Source organism: Chlamydotis macqueenii, chromosome 1 (assembly GCF_036417535.1).
Source record: "Chlamydotis macqueenii isolate bChlMac1 chromosome 1, bChlMac1.mat, whole genome shotgun sequence".
Lineage (NCBI taxonomy): Eukaryota > Metazoa > Chordata > Aves > Otidiformes > Otididae > Chlamydotis > Chlamydotis macqueenii.
The window spans coordinates 23683663-23705699 of record NC_141556.1 but is presented as its reverse complement, the minus strand read 5'-3'; the positions used below and the strand labels follow the sequence as shown (position 1 = coordinate 23705699).

At 36.5% G+C, this 22037-nt stretch overlaps 1 protein-coding gene across 2 annotated transcripts in view; it reads right to left on the bottom strand.

Annotated features, from left to right (window-relative positions):
• POT1 (protection of telomeres 1) overlaps window positions 1-21781 on the bottom strand; it is a 67154-nt gene extending 45373 nt beyond the window's left edge. Inside the window, exons 1-6 of one of the 2 annotated variants that reach the window (XM_086747165.1) lie at window positions 21652-21781; window positions 18671-18743; window positions 17741-17832; window positions 9238-9348; window positions 6354-6401; window positions 5006-5120 (exon numbers count right to left, since the gene is read on the bottom strand). In XM_086747165.1, coding sequence (XP_086603291.1) covers window positions 5006-5120; window positions 6354-6401; window positions 9238-9348; window positions 17741-17832; window positions 18671-18743; window positions 21652-21774 — 562 coding nt within the window. In that variant the 5' untranslated portion in view covers window positions 21775-21781. The remainder of the gene's footprint in view (window positions 1-5005; window positions 5121-6353; window positions 6402-9237; window positions 9349-17740; window positions 17833-18670; window positions 18744-21651) is intronic. The other variant, XM_086747176.1, reaches the window with a different exon arrangement.
• Between the last annotated feature and the right edge of the window lie 256 nt (window positions 21782-22037).

Genomic DNA, 22037 nt, shown 5'->3' with positions numbered 1-22037 from the left:
AATGGAGTGAGAGCACACTTGCTCTTTCACAGCATGGTAGCTGGTTAACCTGCCTGAGAACTTTTCAAATACCCAATATTGACTTGGCTGTATGTTTAGCATGTCAAAAATTCATATATCTTGTCCTAGTTGCTTTTAATCAATAAGACAGAGTGCTTTTGGTTTGGATATTTATTATGCTAGCATTTACTGAAACTTACAGTTCAGGGCTGAATTACTACTTTTTCATCAGATCAGTAGAGCAATGATATCATAACCTATTATTTTTAACTTGTTCAACAACCTTGATACATTTATGTACACAAAATTTTGGCTTTTAGAAAGAGTTAGCAAGATCCTCAAGCAAAAAGCACAATTTTTAGGCATTAACAGTGCTCATTAAATTACAATTTAAAATTTATAGTTTGAACTGTTGCAATCGTAAATTGTGTTGCTTTTCCACTTGAGCATACCATTCTCAAAAGGGTTACTCTTTGATGCTGTGATTACATAACCTAGTCAGCCTCATACATGTGCAGCTGCCTATTTAAGGGGGAAAAAGTTAACACACACCCTCAATTTTCTGTGCAATTAGCGTACTGAAAGGCTAATAATCATCCTACTCAAAGCAGTATAAAATAGTATACTTGCTTTATGTAGTCAGGGAACACCTTCTACGTAATATAGGTTCTCTATCTCTGTGATTTTATGCTTCCATTCTTAACTATAACCTCAAAACATCACTTCTACAATAAACCTAATTAAAGTAGAGCTCTTGAAGAACAAAGCATAAAAACTGATTTTCTTTTAAAGAAATCCTCATCCAGCAAGTCCTTTTAGAAGGTTAAAATAAAAAGCCACCTGTCTTTCCTTCTCCAGCTGGAATGTGAAAATTGCTTTCTGCTTTCCATAGCAGAATTATAGTTCAGTGATTCAATTCACTTTTCTGCACAAATAAGAGTCAAACTCTAAACAGAATTGCTGAATTTAAATAGTGTCCCAGTGTTACAGGAAACTATATAATAAATGTCATTGCTCTAACTTTTGATTTTTCACAATACACTTTCCAGTGAAGCAAAATCCCTTAGTCACCAAGCTAAAAAAAAAAAAAAAATAATGAAAGTTTACATATTGGAGTCAACTTTCCTCTACTAGATAAAATTACTCCACTGATAAAATTTTCTTAAAGAAGGGTAATTTACCACTGGTAACTTTTACTTGTAATAAATTGACTTAAAAATGTGACATAATGGATACACAGTAAATTTATATACTATAAAATAAAGTTTTTACTTTCACACTAGATTGACTCAGTAAAAGCACTGGGTTTAGGCTGATACTACACAGAACTCCAAAATGCACCTACTTTTTTTTAAATGTACTTAATTATCATGAAGAGGTATTCTCATCCAGGCTTAACATCATGTGAGGGAGCACCAGCAATGGGCAGCTAACTGTAAGGATGGTTGTAGCACCTCAGAATTGGTGTTCATGAGAACAACAAGGAGAGAGAAGCAATGTTTGGTTTAAATGGAAGTATACAGAGTGATGCATCTGTCTGATATGCTTCTTATATAATTTCAGATTACTCCTTACTATTCTTTAAAAATACAATTTAACTTGTTACTTAGTTTTTTATTTCATCTTATAGAAAACCCCAAAACTATTTGGTGAAGCAGCTTTTTAGAAAATAAATTTATGCAACAAAAAGAATTAATTATTATTGCAAGGATGACTTTAAAATCAATAAAATTCCAAGTCAAGCTCAATAGAAGGTTACATTAACTACATAGAGAACAGTGATCTCCAAACTTCTAGATCCTGACTTTAAATAGTTTGAAATATGAATATTTTGTAGCCTTGTAACAGTCATTGGCAAGCTAAAGTTTCCTCCACCGTGATGATGACTGAGGTTCATTCTTTAGGTTTCAGCTTTCTTTGTATAAATGCCATGGCATTTCCACTCTTTTATGGACTGTTATGTCAGTCAGCATGCTCAGAACGTCAGCACTGCTCCACAGTGTACAGATATATTAAAAAAACAACAAAAATCCCCAAACCTACAGCTTAGGTCACAAATTTATCTTTCAATCATCGTAAGAAAACCAGAATTGCTACAAAAGCTTTCCAGATTAGTAGTTACGGATGTCATAGGAAGGCATTTAGTACTTATTGATTAAACATTTATTTTAGTTTTACTGAGGATTTCAGCAGTTCCTAACAAATAGGCTTGTATAAATTTTTAAGGTAGAAAACATCAACCTCATTATGAATCTTCTTTTGAGTAATCACATATGTACTCTTGACTAACATTTAAGTGGAAAACCCACTATCCTGAATGAATAACCTGCAAAGAGATAAAAAGGTTTTTGGTAATGTTGGCAATGAGGGACTCTAATCAGACATTGCATTCTGTTTGTTATATTTCAATATACACAAAAAAAGAGAGAGAGATTATTGTAGTGCAGCAAATTATTTTCTCTTCAAAACTACAACAAAGATTAATACTGTTTTCAAGAATTATGGAGGCCATTCAATACACTAGTGTCTTTGTACTAAAACCAAGCAGCTGAACCAGAAAACTTAGGAAATATGTTCAACAAAACACAGGAAGAAAAATAATACGAATGTACACACACTCCTCTGTGTGCGTGTGTGTGTGTATGTACATACAAACACAGACATTGCAGAAGCCCAAAACAAAACTTCTAAAGAAGTGTTACTACACCTTATTATTTCTAACATGGCAATACAGTTAAGAGATACAAACATTCAGTAACTACCAGAAGCACTTGGTTAAACAGATGCTTTAATGCCATCACTGGTAAATTATAGATCAAAGTAAATGTCTTGAGATTTATTTCTATTAACTATTTATTCAACTGTTTAATCTTTCATTCCTTTTTACTTTTACACTGGAACCAGATGAGTGTGGCACGGGGCAGCCCTGGCCTCACAGGGGCTGTTACCTCACAGTCCCCCTGTTACCAGCACCTGGGCATGGACATCCAGTAGTTTGCTTTCCTATTTGCAATCCTTTTTCATGCCTGGTAGCCCCAAATCCTTCTCCTTAAGCCTCCAGCAACCTAATATCACATATTCACTACTATCTGGGAATCTACCTCTGATCTGGAAGAGCTCCCACTGGAGTCTTTCTTTGAAATAATACTTTTAAAGTATTATTTAAGCATTAACTGTAGCTAAATCACATCACAGTTCCATAATAAGTATTTAGCTCTAGGGGCAGAATAATTTTTATTACTATTACTTCTAATCTAGCAGCAAAACTTGATTTGCTATACAAACAGCAAACACACACACACACTTAATTTAGTATTTTATGAATGCTCACATTTCTAATTAGATGCCAGAGCACTTTTTTGTTTCCAGTCGAAATGCATTGAGCTCCTGCAGATACTTTCAGTTACAACTATTCCACACATCTAGGAACATCTGTTATGTTCTAACATTCCTAACGTAAAACAACTGGAATTTGTACTTCTTCACTACTGGGCTACAGTATTATCACAGACCAATTATTTTGTGAAAAAACAGTGACATCCAACTTTTCCACAGCTTTCTCTACCAACTACCATTTGCTTCTTCCTATATAAAACAATCAAACCAATACTTCATCTTAAAGATTTGTGATTTATTGTTTAGTAGAATAACTTCAGTGTATCAATGTCTACAACACCCATATTATTCAGACTTGGTTTTTTGTTTATGTTTCAGACTTGTTCTGGGAAACCCTACCGCCTTCTCAGCATTGAGTAAGAATGTAGAGTGGAAAGGTTTTCAAGGAGCAAGCCTTGTCACCTGCTATAATAAACACCGATGGGAATACATTTCAACCACTAATGGTATAGGAAGCACAGAACTGCTCTCCAGCAGATACCAGGGTACGGAGCCCTAGTGCTGCACATACATTGCTTCTGCTGTTGACATGGTCAAAAGTATGTAAAAATGCTGCTGAATTCCCAAAAGCTATTCATTAGCTTGTGGACCCAGTTAATCTAATATATTCTTCAAAAATTGTGTGTTGCTCTGCATAACTTAACCATGACTGCTGACTGGGCCGCTGGCTGCCTTTAGTACTGCTGACGCGTAGCGTACAATAGCCCAGAGAGCAGTGCACGTCTTGTCTGTTCTGTGGGCAAACATCAGACCACAACTTTAGCTACAAGTAGAGCAAAGCCATGCTTCAGCTACAAGTGAAAACAAAAATTTCCTGTCAATAAGGTCATTCATACCAGCATATTTGTTTATCTAGAATACTACATGCACCAAATGGAAGTAACTAAGCATACCCACAACACAGATTGGATCAGTATAGTTCAGTTGAATGTACTGAAGCCAGCACACAGACATTTGCACAGCCCTCCCAGATGTTCCTCCCACTCATACACTCCAAACAGATTCAAAGGCTGAAGATTCCTTGGTCTTCAAAAAGTGAAGCCATTAGTTGAATCTCAGATGGACTTGGAACTTTTTTTGGGTGTGTCACCATGTCTGCAGAGCTTTCAGCTATTTCACTTATGTTTCAAGCTGCCTAACTGTAAGCAAACCTCATTCTGGAAGCCATCATGCTGCAGGTATAGCAGAGAAAAATTATTCAGTTGTTGCACAGCTTCTACAAGTAACAAATATACTTGCACCACATTCATAGCATATCATAACACATTTCAAAAATCTAAAGGAAGAATTGCAAATAGTTACAAAACAATCCTTTCCCATAAGGACAGGTGCACGGCTTTTGTACTTTTTTTTGGTACAGATCCCTTTCCCTGTTTTGTACTGACAGCATTAGCTTGACAAATACTTTCTTTATTTGCTATCTCCACTAGTCTGCCTAAAGTGACTCTGATATCCCTTACGTACTTGTTGTTCTGTTTCCTTGATGTTAGCTGAGAACCATGGCCAAAGGATCACCTGAATTTGTTGTTCTCGTTGATTTTTAACAAATACAGCAAGAACAGTTCTGTTGGGAGGAGGAGATTTTAAATCTCTTCAATATAGTACATACCAGTTCCTTTGCTTACATATGGAGGCTTGAAGAATTTCACCACGCCATACAAATTCACTACAGTTCCATCTTTAAGACGATTCAGAGGAGTATATACATATTTTGGTGCAACAGACTGGAAAGAGATGATAAAATTAGGGATCAGAAGAAAAAAATTATTCATACATTCACACAGATAAATATGTGTATATATATATATATATATATATCCATCCATCCTCAGATATCCTTTATTTCATCTTAAAAAAAAAGTTATCTATTTCTTTCTATCTTATTCACTTTAGGCTCTCTAAAGATAAATATATGTATATATATATATTTTCCCAGGCAATAAAGCACACAAGACTTATTTCCATTTATTTTTGTGATTGCATCTTCCTTACAATAAACTAAGCAGGCAGCTCAAGTAAGTTTCAATGCATGAAATCGGTGAATATGAGTCATTATCATAAAGAACAATGGAAAGTAATTTTTTACTGATTGATTTTAACATGTCCATCCAAAGGGCTTTTAAAAGCACATACATAAATAATTTTGTAATTCTTATTGGCAATGTCACTGCACAAAATCACTGTCTTGGGGAGGATGTTTACCTCTCACAGCCATTGTGTAAGTCTTCCCATTAAAACAGCACACTTGTTGAGGATTAAAGAAATTGAAGGACTACCTTCTACTTTTTAAGGACTACTCTCCTCTCATTCTAAGGTTACATTATATGTTGAGTAGTCTCTTTTAAAGAATACAAGTTCTGCCAAACTGACCGAAAATGATGGTTTTCAATTACTCTATTAGGGGAAAAAATTAAACTTAACAAAATTAACACAAAGGCAAGCTGTATCATCTTCAGTACTACATCTTTAAGTATGTGATAGAGAACAACAGAATTTAAGACACCTATTTCTATGCCTTTCATATTCTATTTCCTGTAGAATTTTAGTTCAGACATATAAAGGCTTGTTCCAAACAGTAATCAAAAGAAATGTTAAAATCAGTACATGAAGTCTGATTTTAAATCAAGAGAAGATTAATATTTCCATTTTTTAAAAGTACAAGCATACAATCTTCTTTAGACTGGAAGTTACCTTTCTAGTTCGTATTTGCTAAACCAACACACAGCCTATTCTGAGATTGAGGTGGGAACTATACTGTAAGTATAGAAGTAGTACTACTTTTTCATATTTTATTCTGTTTTCCAGGCATATTATTTGCAAAATTAAAAGCTAAACAAACAACTGCTGGGATGGGAGTATGGAATTAAAATAAACAGGACAGAAAAAGAATTCCACACATTCTTATTTACATGCAGTTAGTCTCATGTGGTTTAAAAACATCCCAAATATAAACTCACCACAGATGCAGTTTCTGAAGCAGCAGTTTTTCTTGGCATAGTGTAAATCTGAGGAGAAAAAAAAAATCAAACTCTCTGATTACAAAATTTAAGGCATTGTAAATACAACAAGATTTGATAACACTAAACCAAACATAACTCTATAAGCAAATACAAAACAGCACTATAGACACTTTTGCTACGTGAATCACCTCTGAAACTAGTTAAATTTTATCCTACAGAAAAAAAAAGAAAATAATATTTACTCCAATGACACTAAGACAAAAGCTCCTTTAAATAACACATACATTTTCTAAAGCAGAAATGCACTTCGTTGAATATAAGTCAGAACTTAAATGGGTTTAGGTTTTGTACATGTCAGCAGTTGGAGCAGGTCTACTCTCAGTGACTCGTTACTCTCCTTTGGAGGAAAAAAAAAAGGTCAAGGAAAATTAACTAGAATGTGACAAATTCTATTTAAAGGTAGTTCCCAAGTTTTCAGAGTTATGCTTAGAAGCCAGACTTATCTTCAGTGCAAGGTATTCTAAAGAACTAATCATGCATGATGATTTGACGTAATGTCAACACATACCCACTCTATAATGAGAAACACAGGGTTCACCTGCCACCCTGATGCAACACTACAGCCTGTCTGCTGGACGCAGGGTCCCACCTCACAACTGCACGTCGCCTCAGCAGTGCGGGCTCCTACTAGGGATCTGGTTTTGCTCTCCACCCTCAACTGCATTCCTGAAGTTAGTTTTACTTCCATGTATTTATTTTAAATAGTCAAGAGAAAGTGACACACACAAAAAATTCAGATAATTTGTATTAATGTCAAGCATTAAAGGAATGTTCAGTAAATTAAGTGCCACAAGCTCCATTCTGTAGTCAATGACGACACATACCTTCTCAGCACAACCTACGTGTTCAGTGAGCTGCATATCTTCCTTGGGATTACAGACTCAGGGCACAGTTTTGCTATCTCTTATCTTCAATTAAAGATACTGTTTCTAACTATATATCATTGTTATCAACAGAAAATGTCACGAAAGAGTACGCACTATGATTTTGATTCATTTTGTTTCTCATTAAGCTGCACGATAAGCTTTAACTATCTATAAAGGTCAATTCTGGAAAAAAATGCCTTTCTGACATAAAAAAAAATACATTTTCTTAAATTTAAAATTATTGTCAAACAATGATACAGACAAAAGTTTAAACCTTGACATTGGTGCACAATTTATTTTAATAAGTCTCTTTCATATGCGATTTTGTGCTTATATTTAGAATCACAGAATCATAGAATGGTTAGCGTTGGAAAGGACTTTCAAAGGTCATCTAGTCCAACCCCCCCTGCAAGGAGCAGGGACATCTCCAACCAGATCAGGTTGCTCAGAGCCTCATCCAGCCTGGCCTTGAACATTTCCAGGGATGGGGCATCCACCACCTCTCTGGGCAACCTGTTCCAGTGTTCTACAACTCTCATTGTAAAAAAAATTTCCCTAATATCCAACCTAAATCTACCTCCCTCTATTTTAAAACCACTACCCTTAGTTCCATCGCAAAAGGTGCTACTGAACAGCCTCTCACCATTTTTCTTGTAGGCCCCCTTGAGGTACTGGAAGACCGCTATAAGGTCACCCTGGAGCCTCCTCTTCTCCAGTCTGAACAGCCCCAGCTCTCTCAGCTTGTCCTCACAGGAAAGGTGCTCCAGACCCTCTGATCATCTTTGTGGCCCTCCTCTGGACCCTCTCCAACTGGTCCATGTCCTTCTTATGTTGGGGGCTCCAGAATTCTTATAATTATTTCTAAGTCTGTTTCAAAATTTGATGGATAGACTCAAAGGAATCACCATTTAGTGTAATGCTATATTGTTCTCCAATGAAGGTGGCTTTTCCCTTTTACTGAGTACAGAACAGAGTTTACAACATTGTTACTGTGAGTGTAGTATAATGCATTCATCCCTCTTTATAACAGTAGTAGACAATTCGAGTGATAAAAAATGTGCAGCACTTTCTCACCAGAAGCCCATCACTGCTGGGATAACTTTATTAAGAAATATTAGAAATATCCTGCTGAAGTGTCCAACGAAGTTTCTAAAATCCTAGTTCCATTCCACATCCAGTGCCTCTCTCTCCCCCCTAAACCACAGGTTTCCAAACACAGAACAACATTCTAAATCTTATGTCATTTTAGTAAGTCCGGTAACTTTAAAAATACTAATGCTTAGGCTTAAAAAGGGTAGCAAATGTTTCTTGAAGCAAAGGCACAGTGGCTACAACAAACTTGCACTGCTGATGTATTACCACAGACAAATAGAAGTGGCAGGAGAATATACCTATATCTCCACAGATGGAGGCATTTAAGATGAACAGTATCAACAAAAGAATAGTACAAAATAAAAAATATATTACTTAGAAAAAAAGGACTGCAATTCTCTTTTAAAAATTAAGAATCCAGGAATCCATGTATTTCAAAGGCAAAGTGCAATGATGTGAGTTAAAGCAGTGCAAACCCAGAGAAAATAAAAAATGATAGACCTAAGACCACTCTTACACCCTCTACCTTCTCTGCAGTACTGCATTGTGTTATGCACAAGAATGGCTTAAACAGCTCTAGGGATCTATCTAAAGCCAACTAAAGTCAAATTCTGCACTCAATACACAGAAATTTAACTCGAGGCCCGAGATAATTTGAATCCTGCATGGATATAGGTGTTAGAAAACTGTATGCGTGCACACAGACACACGTTTTCTGATTGTTTCCTGATGGACATGATAAAGTAACCTGCAGTACTTCAGATTATAATAGATTTTATTGTTTTTTTCTACTGTAAAGCAAAATGCTAATATTGGTATTTGGAAAAAAAACAGGTAAAAAAAAAAGTTGGGTACCCACTTACATAAATGGCTGATCCAGCTTCTTCAGACACCTCCAGGTGGCAACCATGTCTACCATCTTCTCTCGCTGTAGGCGATTTTGCCAACTTAAATCCTGCAACTACGAAGGTGTCCTATGGGGTACAGGGTGATAAACAGATGATTACATACGCTGTATGCTGTATTCTGTTTTAAGAGTATGTGATGTGAAATTTCACCTTACAGCCTCAAGATATTCAAGAAACAAAAACCCTGAGCAAATTCTAAATGCTGCCTTTAAGTTTCTGTATTTAGTTCTTCTACCCACGGAATTCATATTTCCAATCCATGACAGCAGGCATTTTGTTTCAAATTCAGCTATAATTTCCACAATCTTGATGCTACTATGACCAGGTGGTAATTTTGACAAGGGCTAGGGGGAAAGGCTCATACTGAATAAAGCGAAATAATCATTCCCTTTCAAATATACTGAAGATTGACTTCTTTTTGAGGAAGCTTAACTAAGCCAGAAAAAAAATCACACATCGGATCAGCAGTGACAAAACACTCTTTCCTCAGAGTTTATTTCTTACTGAGTGTGTTGGCTTTGTTTAGTGAGGGGGGGCTACAGCAGCAGCTTCTGTAAGAAGCTGCTAGAAGTTTCCCCTTTGGCTGGTGGACTCAGCAAGGCCTAGGGCAGACCTGCTGCTGGCCAGGGCCGAGCCAACTGGTAGCAGAATGTTCCCCAAGAATGCCTCTGCAATAATGCATTAAAGACGAGGAAAAATTAAAAAAAAAATAAATAAAAAGGAGGAAGATGTGAAGAAACTGAAGCAGGGGCAGAGAGGGGGAGACATAAACCTTGTGGGCCTTGCAGCCCTCACCCTCTTGCCTCCTGCCGGGCAGCCGACTGGGCCCAACCCAGATGCAAGAAGTGGAGAGAGGAGATGTGAAGAGAACCTGAGAGGCGTCTGCCGGCCTGTTGGGAAGAATTTCTTGTGAGAGAAATGGCTGCAGACGCCAAGGTCAGTGAAGAAGGAGGGGGAGCAGTAATGCTGCTCCTGGCAGAGATTCCCCTGCAGCCCGTGGTGAGGCCGGCTGTGCCCCTGCAGCCCATGGAGGCCCACGGAGGAGCAGAGATCCACCTGCAGCCCGGGGAGGACCCCCACGCCGGGGCAGGCAGATGCCTGAAGGAGGCTGTGGCCCGTGGAGGGCCCATGCTGGGGCAGCTGTTCCAGAAGGACTGCACCCCGTGGAAAACAACCCACACTGGAGCAGTTTCATGAAGAACTGTGGCCCGCAGGAGGGATCCCACAATGGAGCAGGGGAGGAATACGAGGAGTTCTTCCCCCGAGGTGGAAGAAGCAGCATAAAGTGATGTGTGATGAACTGACCGTAACCCTCATTCCCTATTTCGCCTGTGCTACTCGGGGATGGAAAAGAGGTAGAGATAACTGAAATTAAGTTAAGCCTGGGAAGAGGGAGGGGTGGAGGGAAGTTATCTTGTTCTCTTTCTCATTATCTTGCTTTGGTTTTAATAATAAACAAGTTTTTCCCCAAGTCGAGTCTGTTTTGCCTGTAATGCTAACTTTAAGGATCTCTTCTGGCCTTTACCTCAAACGTTGAGCTGCCTTCTTCTATTATCTCTCCCTATTCCCTCAGAGGGTGGGGGGAGTGAGAGAGACTGCGGAGCCTGGTCCCTAGCGAGGCTGAACTATGACATTGAGTTACAGTTGCATTTTGAAGAGACTCTCCTTGTAGATATTTTTTGGTTTGGTTGGATTGACATCTTTCAGTTTCTTCCTTAAGGGTCAAATTGGTAGGTCATTCAATAGGTTGGTCTCTGGTATCAAAAGGGACGTTACAAATTCCTCTGGCATCCTGAGATTCTGGCACAGGAAGCACTTGCATCTGCAACTGCACTTTCATTTTGGTATGAAGTTCCTCAGATACCACAAAGTGACCAAGAAAAGGATGATTTAAGAGGTAAATCAAGGGCCCCCAACATAAGAAGGACATAGACCTGTTGGAGTGAGACCAGAGGAGGGCCACGAAGATGATAAGAGGGTCTGGAGCACCTCTCCTATGAAAAAAGGCTGGAGCTGGGGTTGTTCAGCCCGGAGAAGAGAAGACTCTGGGGAGACCTTATAGCAGCCTTCCAGTACCTCAAGGGCGCCTACAAGAAAGCTGGAGAGGGACTTTTGACAAGGGCATGCAGTGATAGGACAGGGGGCAATGGCTTAAAACTGGAAGAGGGTAGGTTTAGAAGGACAGCTGTCCCGTTTGGAAGGTGTCCCTGCTCAGGGCAGGGGAGTTGGAACAAGATGATCCTTAAAGTTCCTTCCAACCCAAACCATTCTATGAAAATTATAACTAAATTATTTAAGTCCCTGCAGCAGCTTGCCTTTTTAGAAGCAATCTTATTAAAAAAAAAAAAAAAAAAAAAAAGAGAGAGAGAGAGAAGATAGAAAATACATTTAGGAGATAAAGATGATTAAAAAAAAAAAAGCTATCTGACCAAACAAAGGTAATACTTGGAACTGTGTTACAATGTAAAGCTCCTTTATAAAGCTAGCTCCTTTGGTACCAGAATTGTATAGCAGGGTTGTACCACTGTGATCCATTCCAGTGAACATATTAGACTCAGAACCCTATTTCTATTTGACCTTGTGCCAAAAGCATTTCCATAAGCTTTTACTGAATCACTTTTGTTCATGTGTTTATTTGATTACAACAAATAAAATGTTTTTTTGATTAAAGTTGACAGTTTTAGCCAAATATTGCACTATGATGGCTATTTTTTTTTTGCTATTTCAGCAATCTGACAATGCTACTTTAAATGATTTAAGATCCAAAAACTTAATGTTTTGTGCAAGAAAAAGAAAGGCTGCTAGCTTAAGCGACAGTGATATATTTAGTTATTAAAGGATTTGCCAAAAAAAAAAAAAAACCTAGAGAAAAATAAGTTTAATTAGACAGTTTAATACACAATGAAACTACTTAGGGCATGGTGATTTTCAGGTAGCGTCACAAATGGGAATACAACATATATTTTGACTAAAAGATAATATGTATGCCAGCTAAGTGTAAGCCATACTCAGAGCTAAGTAAGTTAAAATGGGTCAAAACAATTAGACAACTAAATATTCCTTGCATCTGGAACATCTCACCCTGCTAACATACATTAAAGTTCTTTAATTATTTCCAGATACAAACACACAGAAACACAAGCTTCAGGAAACTCAGCTATTTTGGAGAAACCAGGTGTTAGCATGTGTCTGTCTTTTCACTTTTGCTGATGTTACTCGTGGTGTTCCTTCAACAGTGGAATCAACTTTCAGCTAAAAAGCAATGCCCTGCCATACATTATTCCTATTTCAGCATTTTATTAGATTGCAGGCTGCACGAGATTCTGGGACTTGGCTGCTGAGTCAAGCAGGATTGGAGCTCTGTACAGCTGACTTGACTCATCTTGTTCTCCTGCATCAGAAGGAACTTTAGAATTACACACTCAAGCATTTACACATGTTGATAATAAACGGAAACTTTTTTTTGTGAATATTATTGGATCACTGGTGGTTACACTCCTGTAATATGCAATGCGTAACATGACATTCAAAAAACACCTCTGAAAGGACTGTGCAATTTCAATGAGGACAGACACCATTATCTTCAAAATCTAGCCTTTCAGGTAAAAAAAAAACAGGTATATTCTCAGATTTGTTACAAAGTCATGGTCAACTTTGACAGGTTGTGACTTGTGGTTTCTAAACATGCAAAAAATTTACGTAAGTTTTGCACAGTGCTTTGAAATTTAATGCTATATTAGTTTTCAAAATAAAGTAGTTTCCATTTTACCTTTAGTCATGTCATTACTAGTAATTACTAGTAATTCTCTTATAATTGGCCTGGGAATCAAAGTCATTTACATAAATTGGTGGATTTTCATGTCAACAGAAGAGTATTAGTTTGTATATATATATATACAAACTAAAAGATTCTACCAAGATTTTTAAATAGCAAAGAGAAATTCTATTCCCCTCATTCAAAAGAAGTGAGAAATAAAGGAAAGACAGTATTTTCCCCGATGGTTATTCTGTTACAGAAGCAGAATACTCTCAGTTGACAATAAGAATGTGGTTTGGTTATTTATGGTTTTGGGAACAACCTCCTCTTTTCCTCCCCCCAGCTTAATTAGCTAAAGCTGTTACAGTACAGGAAGTATGGTATGGAAATGCAGAAAACAGTGAAGTTTGAAATTCTAATTCATAAACAAAAAGTACTGGAACTTACTGAAGTAATTCTTTAATGGCTAATATTTGTTTTTTAAAAAAAAATTGAATCTATTTCATAGCTGCCAAACAGCAACTCTGCTAGCTTCAGAAATCATTCTCAGATTCAGATTCTGCCAAAACTAAAATCTCATTTGAGACATGTGGGAAGTACCATGAAGGTTCAGTTCACCAAGGAAGACTGAACACTAGTTTCGGTGCACTCTGGCTACGTAAGGGTAGCTGCCTGTGGGTTGTGGTTTCCTGGTCAGCTCTTTAGTACTGATCTTTCTATCGTCTAATTGCTGCTTAGGGCCTTGTTCAAGATTCATATTTTTATCAGGGCAATAAAACTGCTTTGTTAAGTTTAAAATTACTCTGCAGCGTCTATATTTAGCAAATTAGTTTGGGAAATTCCCATCCTAGACTCACTGTCAAAATTCTGTGAAGTCAAGAAATTTGTACAAAGACTATCACTTTTTATTTTATATGTATCTGATGGTTGTAAAAGATTATTCTGCCCTAAACAGACTGAAGTGATTTTGCTGATCTTCAAGGCATGTTTCTCTCTTTAGCATGGCATATGACAAGCATTAAGACAAGGCTTCAATTCACAGCAGAATCCAATGTAAAACTGAATACTCTGACCTCCACACCTTACCACCCAGCCCAAAGCCCCTCCATGCTGTTCCCTCAAGCTCACACATATCAAAGGGCTGAAAAGGGCCATGCATCAATTTCAAGGTCAAATTAATAGCACAATCGCTAAATGGGTTCTACTAAAAGGGTCTAGGTAATTTTTAATCCTTACGGCTAAATTAATTTGAAAGAATTCTTTCTGTGAAATCCTTCATTCATAATCACTAGGTGTTATTGACTTCTCATTCACATAAGCTACGCTGGTTGAAGAACAGATACTAGATGCAAATAGAGGAAGACATCCTAAAGAATTTTTTTTTTTTTTCTCTCATCCAGACTTCTGTTTAATAGACTACACACCACAGACAATGTATACTTCCCAAGAACTACTGCCATGCTATCTGTCAGAGCAAGTACTGATTGCTGGAAAATGTTTCTTAGACTTTATGATTTATTTGAAAACAAAGTTTTATTCCATTCAGTTCATGACACAAGCTCAATTATCTGCTGATAGAAGCCACATGGTAAATGATGCCAGAAAAAAATGCTCCATGTACAAGGAATCACATTATTAAACAAGACTTCTGAAGTATTTTACAGATTCATTAAAAATACAGCCAGCATTTTTTAGTATTTTGGCTCACAAATTATGTGTCTGGAAATAAGGCAAGGTAAGAGTGACAGAGAGATATATGCCAGCATCTTTCATTTCCATGGCAAGTTTTCACCTATATATGACACTGCAATTTTTTTTTTTTTGAATGCTGCACTAGGTCACAACTATAACTTCAAATAGATTCTTCAACTATTCACTAAACAATTATAAAACTAGTATTTTCTTAGCTTTGCCTTTTATAGAGACAAATTTCACTGTCATGTCAGTCTGCCCTACATGTTCTGTAACTTCCAAACCTCTTTACTGACTTGAACTAAAATTTGAGAAGTGATAAAAATTTCAAAACTGTTGCATCTCTGCTGGAAAAAAGAGAAACACTAACTGCTTTCTTGTGCAAGACACCTTTTTTACCCATTTGAAGATGTCACCTCCTGTTTGAAGACTGTCTACATGATAAAAGCAATAATTAAACATTCAGTTCCTTCTCTCTAATATTAATCAAATCCATATTAATTTAGTCAGATTAATAATACTGAAAACACCGGGACTCAAAAGTTTTCAGTGTCTGAATATTTATAAGCACATAATCATATAAAAACTATAATAAAGGTCACTATACATTATATAAACGCCTCAGCTTTAATTGCAGGTGTAATTCTTGAAACCAGCAGCCTCAGTTCCATGTCTCATGAACTGATGCATACATCTTTGAAGCTGATACAATTCAGAGTGTAAGCTACTATACAGAAACAGCAAGACCACTCTTCATGAACATAAATAGATCTTTCCCTCTCAACTTAAAAAAAAATAAAGGAAAAAAAAAAAAGAGAGAGAGAAAAAAGAGCTGGGAACTAAGCAAAAGTCACGTCATTATTTAACAGAACTGTAGAATTACATAAAGAGAACGTGCTCACCTCTGAACTGAACTGAGTTCGGAGATAAACATGTTAAATGAAACTGAACTGAAATGAAAATGGTCCATAAATTCAGAGCAACTTGGACTTTAAGTGATATTTTGATACCATGCTCTAAGGTCTGTTATAATTTTTACCCTTCTGAAACACACAGATCACCAGAGTTCAGGTGTACTACTCCACCTGAGCTGAAAAACCCTGACTGAATTCCAAGTCATTGCTATTTCCACATTTGAGAAAGTCCTTAACTTCTGTGCATAACGTATATTTCTAAGAACGTGAAAACAAAGCCCTAATTTCATCACTGAATAACTTCCACCTTTTTGATGGAGAAAGACTTTTTACCAAGGCTCATAGTGGCAGGACAAGGGGCAATGGTTTTAAAATGAAAGAGTGTAGGTTTAGATTGGACATAAGGAAGAAATTCATTATGTTGAGCGTGGTGAGACAATGGAAAAAGTTGCCCAGAGAAGCTGTAGATGCCTCATCATTGGAAGTGCTCAAAGTCAGGTTGGACCTGTTGCAAATATTATGATACAAATTAAGACTTGATTATATATAAAAGACCCAGGTTTGATTAAAAGTAAAATTGTAGAATATAGGAGTGTTAAGAATCAATTGTAGTTATAGGAACTGTAACCCTAAGGATTCAAGCATTGTCTAAAAATCAGTTAACCATGCAGACTTTGACAAGGATTAACTGATTTGTAGTATTGTTTTAGGAAACTAAGGAAATCGTTATGGACACCAGTTTGCTGCTAGGAAACCCCTACCCTTCCCATTTTGATCTGGGGGTCAAGGATTCCAATCAGTAGAGCTAAGTGAGATGAACCAATGATTGCTTTAATATAAGAATATTAATGAGATGATGTGACTGAAGGTCTAATCATTAGAAAGGTTAAATTTAACAATAGACATAGTACGCAAATTAATATTAGGTAATGGTGAGAATCGTACTGCGCAGAATCACCACAGAGGTCAAGAAGCGGATAAGTGAGGAAGACTATGGAAAGACCACCAGAGGGCTTCTGAAGACCACCACGGACCTCCACTGCACCGGCGTTAAGGACATTTACATATGCTAATGATTTACCAGAAAATTAATGTTTAGTATAACATTTCCCAGAAATTTAGTAAATATGTGTAACAGGTGTGTATTTAACCTGCACTGTTAGACCAGACAGGTGCGCACGCTAGGTGGATCGATCCCCGATGTGCCCAGCGCTGCAATAAAGGAGTGCCTGCTTCTTAACTTCTTATTGCTGTTAAGGAGTTTTATTCCGGATTTCGGTAACAGACTGGGCTTTGGAGCCACCTGATGCAGTGGAAGGTGTCCCTGCCTGCAGCAGGGAGGTTGGAACTGGATCTTTAAAGATCCCTTCCAGGCCAAACCATTCTATGATATAGTGTGAATTTATATTCCAAATGAAAAAGCACTAACATGAGCTCATAATATATTGTACACTAACTTTAATTTGTTATCTGACTAATATTGAAATGTCAGCAAACTGACAGGCAATCTAGTAAAAAAGACTAAATTGATGTAATTGTTTTCAGCTTGTTTTCCTTCTTTAATTGCAATACAGTCTCACAAACTTGTAGGCTGATTTGCCAATATCTTTTACCCTGGAGATAATCAAACCAAGCTTGTATCTCCGACAAAGCAAGGCACCAGCACCTAAAGAAAACTGTGTACCTAGTTTTGTATTAATTTTTAGGGAAAAAAAAAAAAAAAAAAAAAAGGCTTTTAGTGTAACTGTCTTTTAAATCCATTTAATTCTAAAATCTACCTTATTAAATGGATATAGACATTTGAACTCTGAACATAAACGGATGACTTCTCTGTCATCCATATTCATGATCCCTTACTTGCTAGGTAAACAACACAGATGAAAAGAATTACTTTATTTCAATACTATTTTTAATAATTAATTTTGCTTATTTACATAAGCAATTTTTTTTTTCTACTTCATATTTATAGATTTGAACTAACTGAATAGTTTATTTCTAATTTGGTTACAGTTATACAAAGACAAGATAAGAAATCAACATATATGTGTGAAAAACAATTCCTAAAATAATAATAATAATTAAAAAAATATTTTACCCCATGACGTATAACTTTTGCACAATCCTCTGCCATTTTTCCGTATATTAAAATATTGATGCTTTTGATCCGTGAACACAAGTTATCCAAATCTAGAGAAAAAAGAGCAGATGCAATTCCAATCACAATACCTTCTCCAAAATAAAACAGCAATGGGAAGAGTTTGACAAAATAAGTTAATCTACAGAGTCTAACACTTTTAATTCCAACTAACCTACAAACAGAAAATCCTTTCAAATGGTTATACAACTGCTTTTATGTGCTAACTATAGGTATATCAAGAAGAACATTCTTCATAAGAGAAGCATTTAAATTGTGCACACTTTGTACATCAGTGTACATTAAACAAAAATTACAAAGATTTCCACTTCGAAAGAGATACATTATTTTTTAGTATCATTTTTTACACGATGGACAACTTCAGTCTTTCAATTGGTTAATGTGCCTACTGATATTTGAACACCTGAGTAATCAGGTGAAATTCCATTTTCTAACTGCTTAGATTAAAACAGAATGAAAAATAAATATTTTGCTGCTAATCAACACAATGACTTATATTAAAATGTTCACTTACATAGCATATACTATGGTTATGGTTACATGGTAACTATTAAGTGTGCATTTTTCTTAGTCCTTCTTTATGATAAGCAGTTTAAAAATACACTATTTAACCTGTACATATAGCTAACACATTTCCAGGTCAGTATTTTTAAAGATTCTGCAACAGACGTCTACTGAAATATAAAGACTGTATTGTTTCCATTAACTTACCTGGCACAAGTTAAAAATAATCTTTTAGAAAGTATTTTAAATACAGCATTTTAATGAACACTAAAAAAAGCAGGTACTAGTGATGTAATAGCATGATGTCAAAAAAAGCATCAAGAAGCTCAACAAAATAAATTTAAAATGTATACTTAAATACAGTACCTTGAAGAACAACCTTGAAAAAGTCTGTCCCATCTCCAAGCTTTGTTAATGGGTAGGTAAGAATAACAATTCCCTAAAAAGTTAAAAAAAAAAAAATATTGTGACTGAAGAGTTTTGTAAGGGGATTTAAGTATCAAATCTTACTTTAACAATCAGCATATGAAAAATAATATTCTGAGATTTGCCTACAAATACTTACAGAAAGGCCTGCCGCTTGTTTTCAAAATTACAACTTTGTTTAAAATTTCAAGTATTATATGTAATTGTTATTGCTGAGATTGTTTGTCTCGAACTGTACTCACAGGTAAACAAAATACTGGAGAATTTTTCTTGTAGCAAAGTCTTTGCAATGAAACAAAGTCACCACAGGAACACTGCATTTACATATGTATTTTTTTCTTACTAAATAAATTTCAAGCCACACAAGTATGCTATTTAAAAGCAGAATACATTGATGATATAGAGACTGCTTTCTAACTATTTTTACTTTTTCTTTTTCCTTTTACATTCTAGCATCTTCCAACAAGTTTTCAAATTCTGAGACCACATTCTTCACTACAATAGTCTGGCCCCACCACTTTGCATCCCGAACACCTATGCTCTAGCTCTCTTCCTCAGTAGAAATACTACCCACTGCTTTCTCAACATGTCTGAAACTCTTGGGCTCCAAACTTCAACAAAACCTACCTTAACAAAATCCACTCAAATTACTCTTCCCTACAAATTCTGCACTGCTTATTGTGCCCACACACAAACTTCTTCCAAAACTCTCCCCATTCCGTATGCCACTAGGCTCACTCTCAAACTGACTGTGCCATTCCTCTAACTAATTTGTCTCCTTCCTTGCTGCAGCCTCCTTCCTCATTCTGATCCAACAGCTGATTTGGCAACTGATTTTCAGGTTTGGTTCAGCTTTGCCACAGCAAAATCCAGATGATGAATTAATGGGGAATGGGAATTCAGTTAATAGGCATCATGAGTGAGGATATATGGACATTGCTTGTGCTGAGATTCCACAAATTTAAATTAAAAATTGTATTGCTCAGAGGGATGCCAGAAAGCAAAGAAGTTTCAGAAGAATGAAAGGACTGAGCCATACAAGCCGGACAGAAGTATTCTGAATGTTTCTTGTTGCTTTTTCTCAGGACATACTTCAAAAATCCTCCTCTTCCCTTCCTCCCTCCTCAAAGCAGGACCTAATCCCTATTTTGGCTCGTCTAGAGCGAGTGTGCTGTGCCACTGCTAAAATAACCTAACATCATTGCATTCTAAGGTTCGCGTCAAGCTCAATCTGTAGAATTGGATTTTCCTACATATTTAATGGTGCATTACCATCAGTTTTATCAGCTCTCCAGTTGCACTGTTTTTATGCCAAGCTGTTTTAGTCACCTACTAATCCAGGTGAGCAGCAGCATGACATTCTCTTAACATGAAGCAGAAGTCTGAGAAAGATTCTGTAGAGTTTCTGTTTCAGCAATCAGGTATAACACTATGTATGCTCTAAATCACAGTCTGGTAATAATTGCTCTGCTTTCCTAATGGAAACATTTATTTTGGCAGAAATATTTTCTAATTTATAACCTGGTTTTGTCTGCTTCAACATTTCCTTTGTGAACGCGAACCCCTGTTATTCCATGTCGAGGGTGCTTGCAGACATAGCTCTTAAAAGCAGGAAAGTCTACATGCCCTGCAGGTGAAGGGGAACAGAAAACTACACCCTGAGGAATAAAAACCCTGTTTACTAGCAGCGTTGGTTATTGATGTTTCAATTTTTTTCCTTTATAAGACCTATGGGAGGCTGGATCATTCTCAATCAAATCACCTCCTATAACACTCTACTGCTGCCTGCTTCCAAAAATGGCAATTTTGCTCCTTTGCTTTACCTAATTGCACTACTCCTGGCATCTCTTGACACCAAAATAAACCAGTCCAGAGAGTGAGAGCAGCAGCAAACTACCCTCTCTCCATCAATATGGATAGTATTCTGCCAATTTATTTCTTAGGAATAGACTCAATCACAAGGTCAGATAAGTAAGCTGGAACTGGAAACATACAGCTGGGAAAGCAAACGTGGTTTTTGGTTATAGAAAATCATCAAGCCACTTCAGCTTGTAATTTTAAAAGATCTGTATAATTTTTTTAAGGATTCAGGCCACCTAAAGTGTTCTATAGAACTAGCTTGCCTTTCCCCCCACCCCTTTCTTTTTTTTTTGGTAACAGAATGAAGGCAAGTCTGGGATGATGTTGATTTCCTGCCTCTTAAGCATCAGGGATGATAAAAGCTTTTTCAGAACTATTCACAAAAAAAAATTTAAACAGGTTAAAAAAGAAAACTCACAAGAGCTGACATTGCATTTTACAGGGTATACTCGTTTTAGAGATGAAAAAAATATTTCTGCATTTCACTAGTACACTAGAATTGTAATTCCAACTTGAAACATATTTGGGATTCCTATAGAATATAAATGCACACTTGGTAATGATAAAAAACCTAATTGTATTTTAATGCAGGTGGGTGCTATAGAGTCCTCTTTTCATAAAACTGGATATCACATTGCATCATACCGGAAAGGAAAACTGCCTTAGAAGCCATTACTCTGAAATCTGATCTTTAGCAGGATGGTGGTGCTTATTTTTTTAAAAACAAAATACTCCCCCAGTCTCTCAGTTTCAGCACACTATTCTGCATATGAATGTGTTTTTAAATGGGTCCACAGCTTAGAAACTAAGAAAATATCTTCTAAAGTTTAAGTCTGACAATGTAAGAGGAAGGAGCAGAACTGTCAATCAATGAAGTTATTAACAACATGCAACGAAGTTGAATGGGGTCATAATTTTGTGTTGCTTAAAGATATGCAACAGATGCACACAAAGACACACAGTCGCAGCAAGTCACCAACTGAGCTGGAATATGGAGGTCCTTTATAAATATACCAGGAGCTATGTCAAAATAAGCCAAAATTTTTGAATTACTAAGTTACCTGAAAATATTTGTTGGTATGATCAAAGCCTTCTTCCAAATGTTTCAAATCCTCCTTCTGCAAATGGCTTGGTAGTGGAGTCTCAGATTTCCCTTTAATGATCTTCAGCAATTGAACAGGCATAGCTGCTTTATCTAAACAAAAATGATAGACTCCTGAAGCTACTCATCTTGTTCAAATTAAGAGTTAACAGAAGTTGCAATTTACCCAGAAGGGTAGTATTTATATATTTCATAACAGGGAAGTTTAATTACATAAGACTAAAAAATCTTCAGAGGGATTGGCTTCATCTCTTAACAGCGGAAGAGAGAAAGCAGTGTTTCCTTGGCAATACACACCCATACAAATTACTTTATTTTGCAAACACTTCAAAACACTGCAAATGG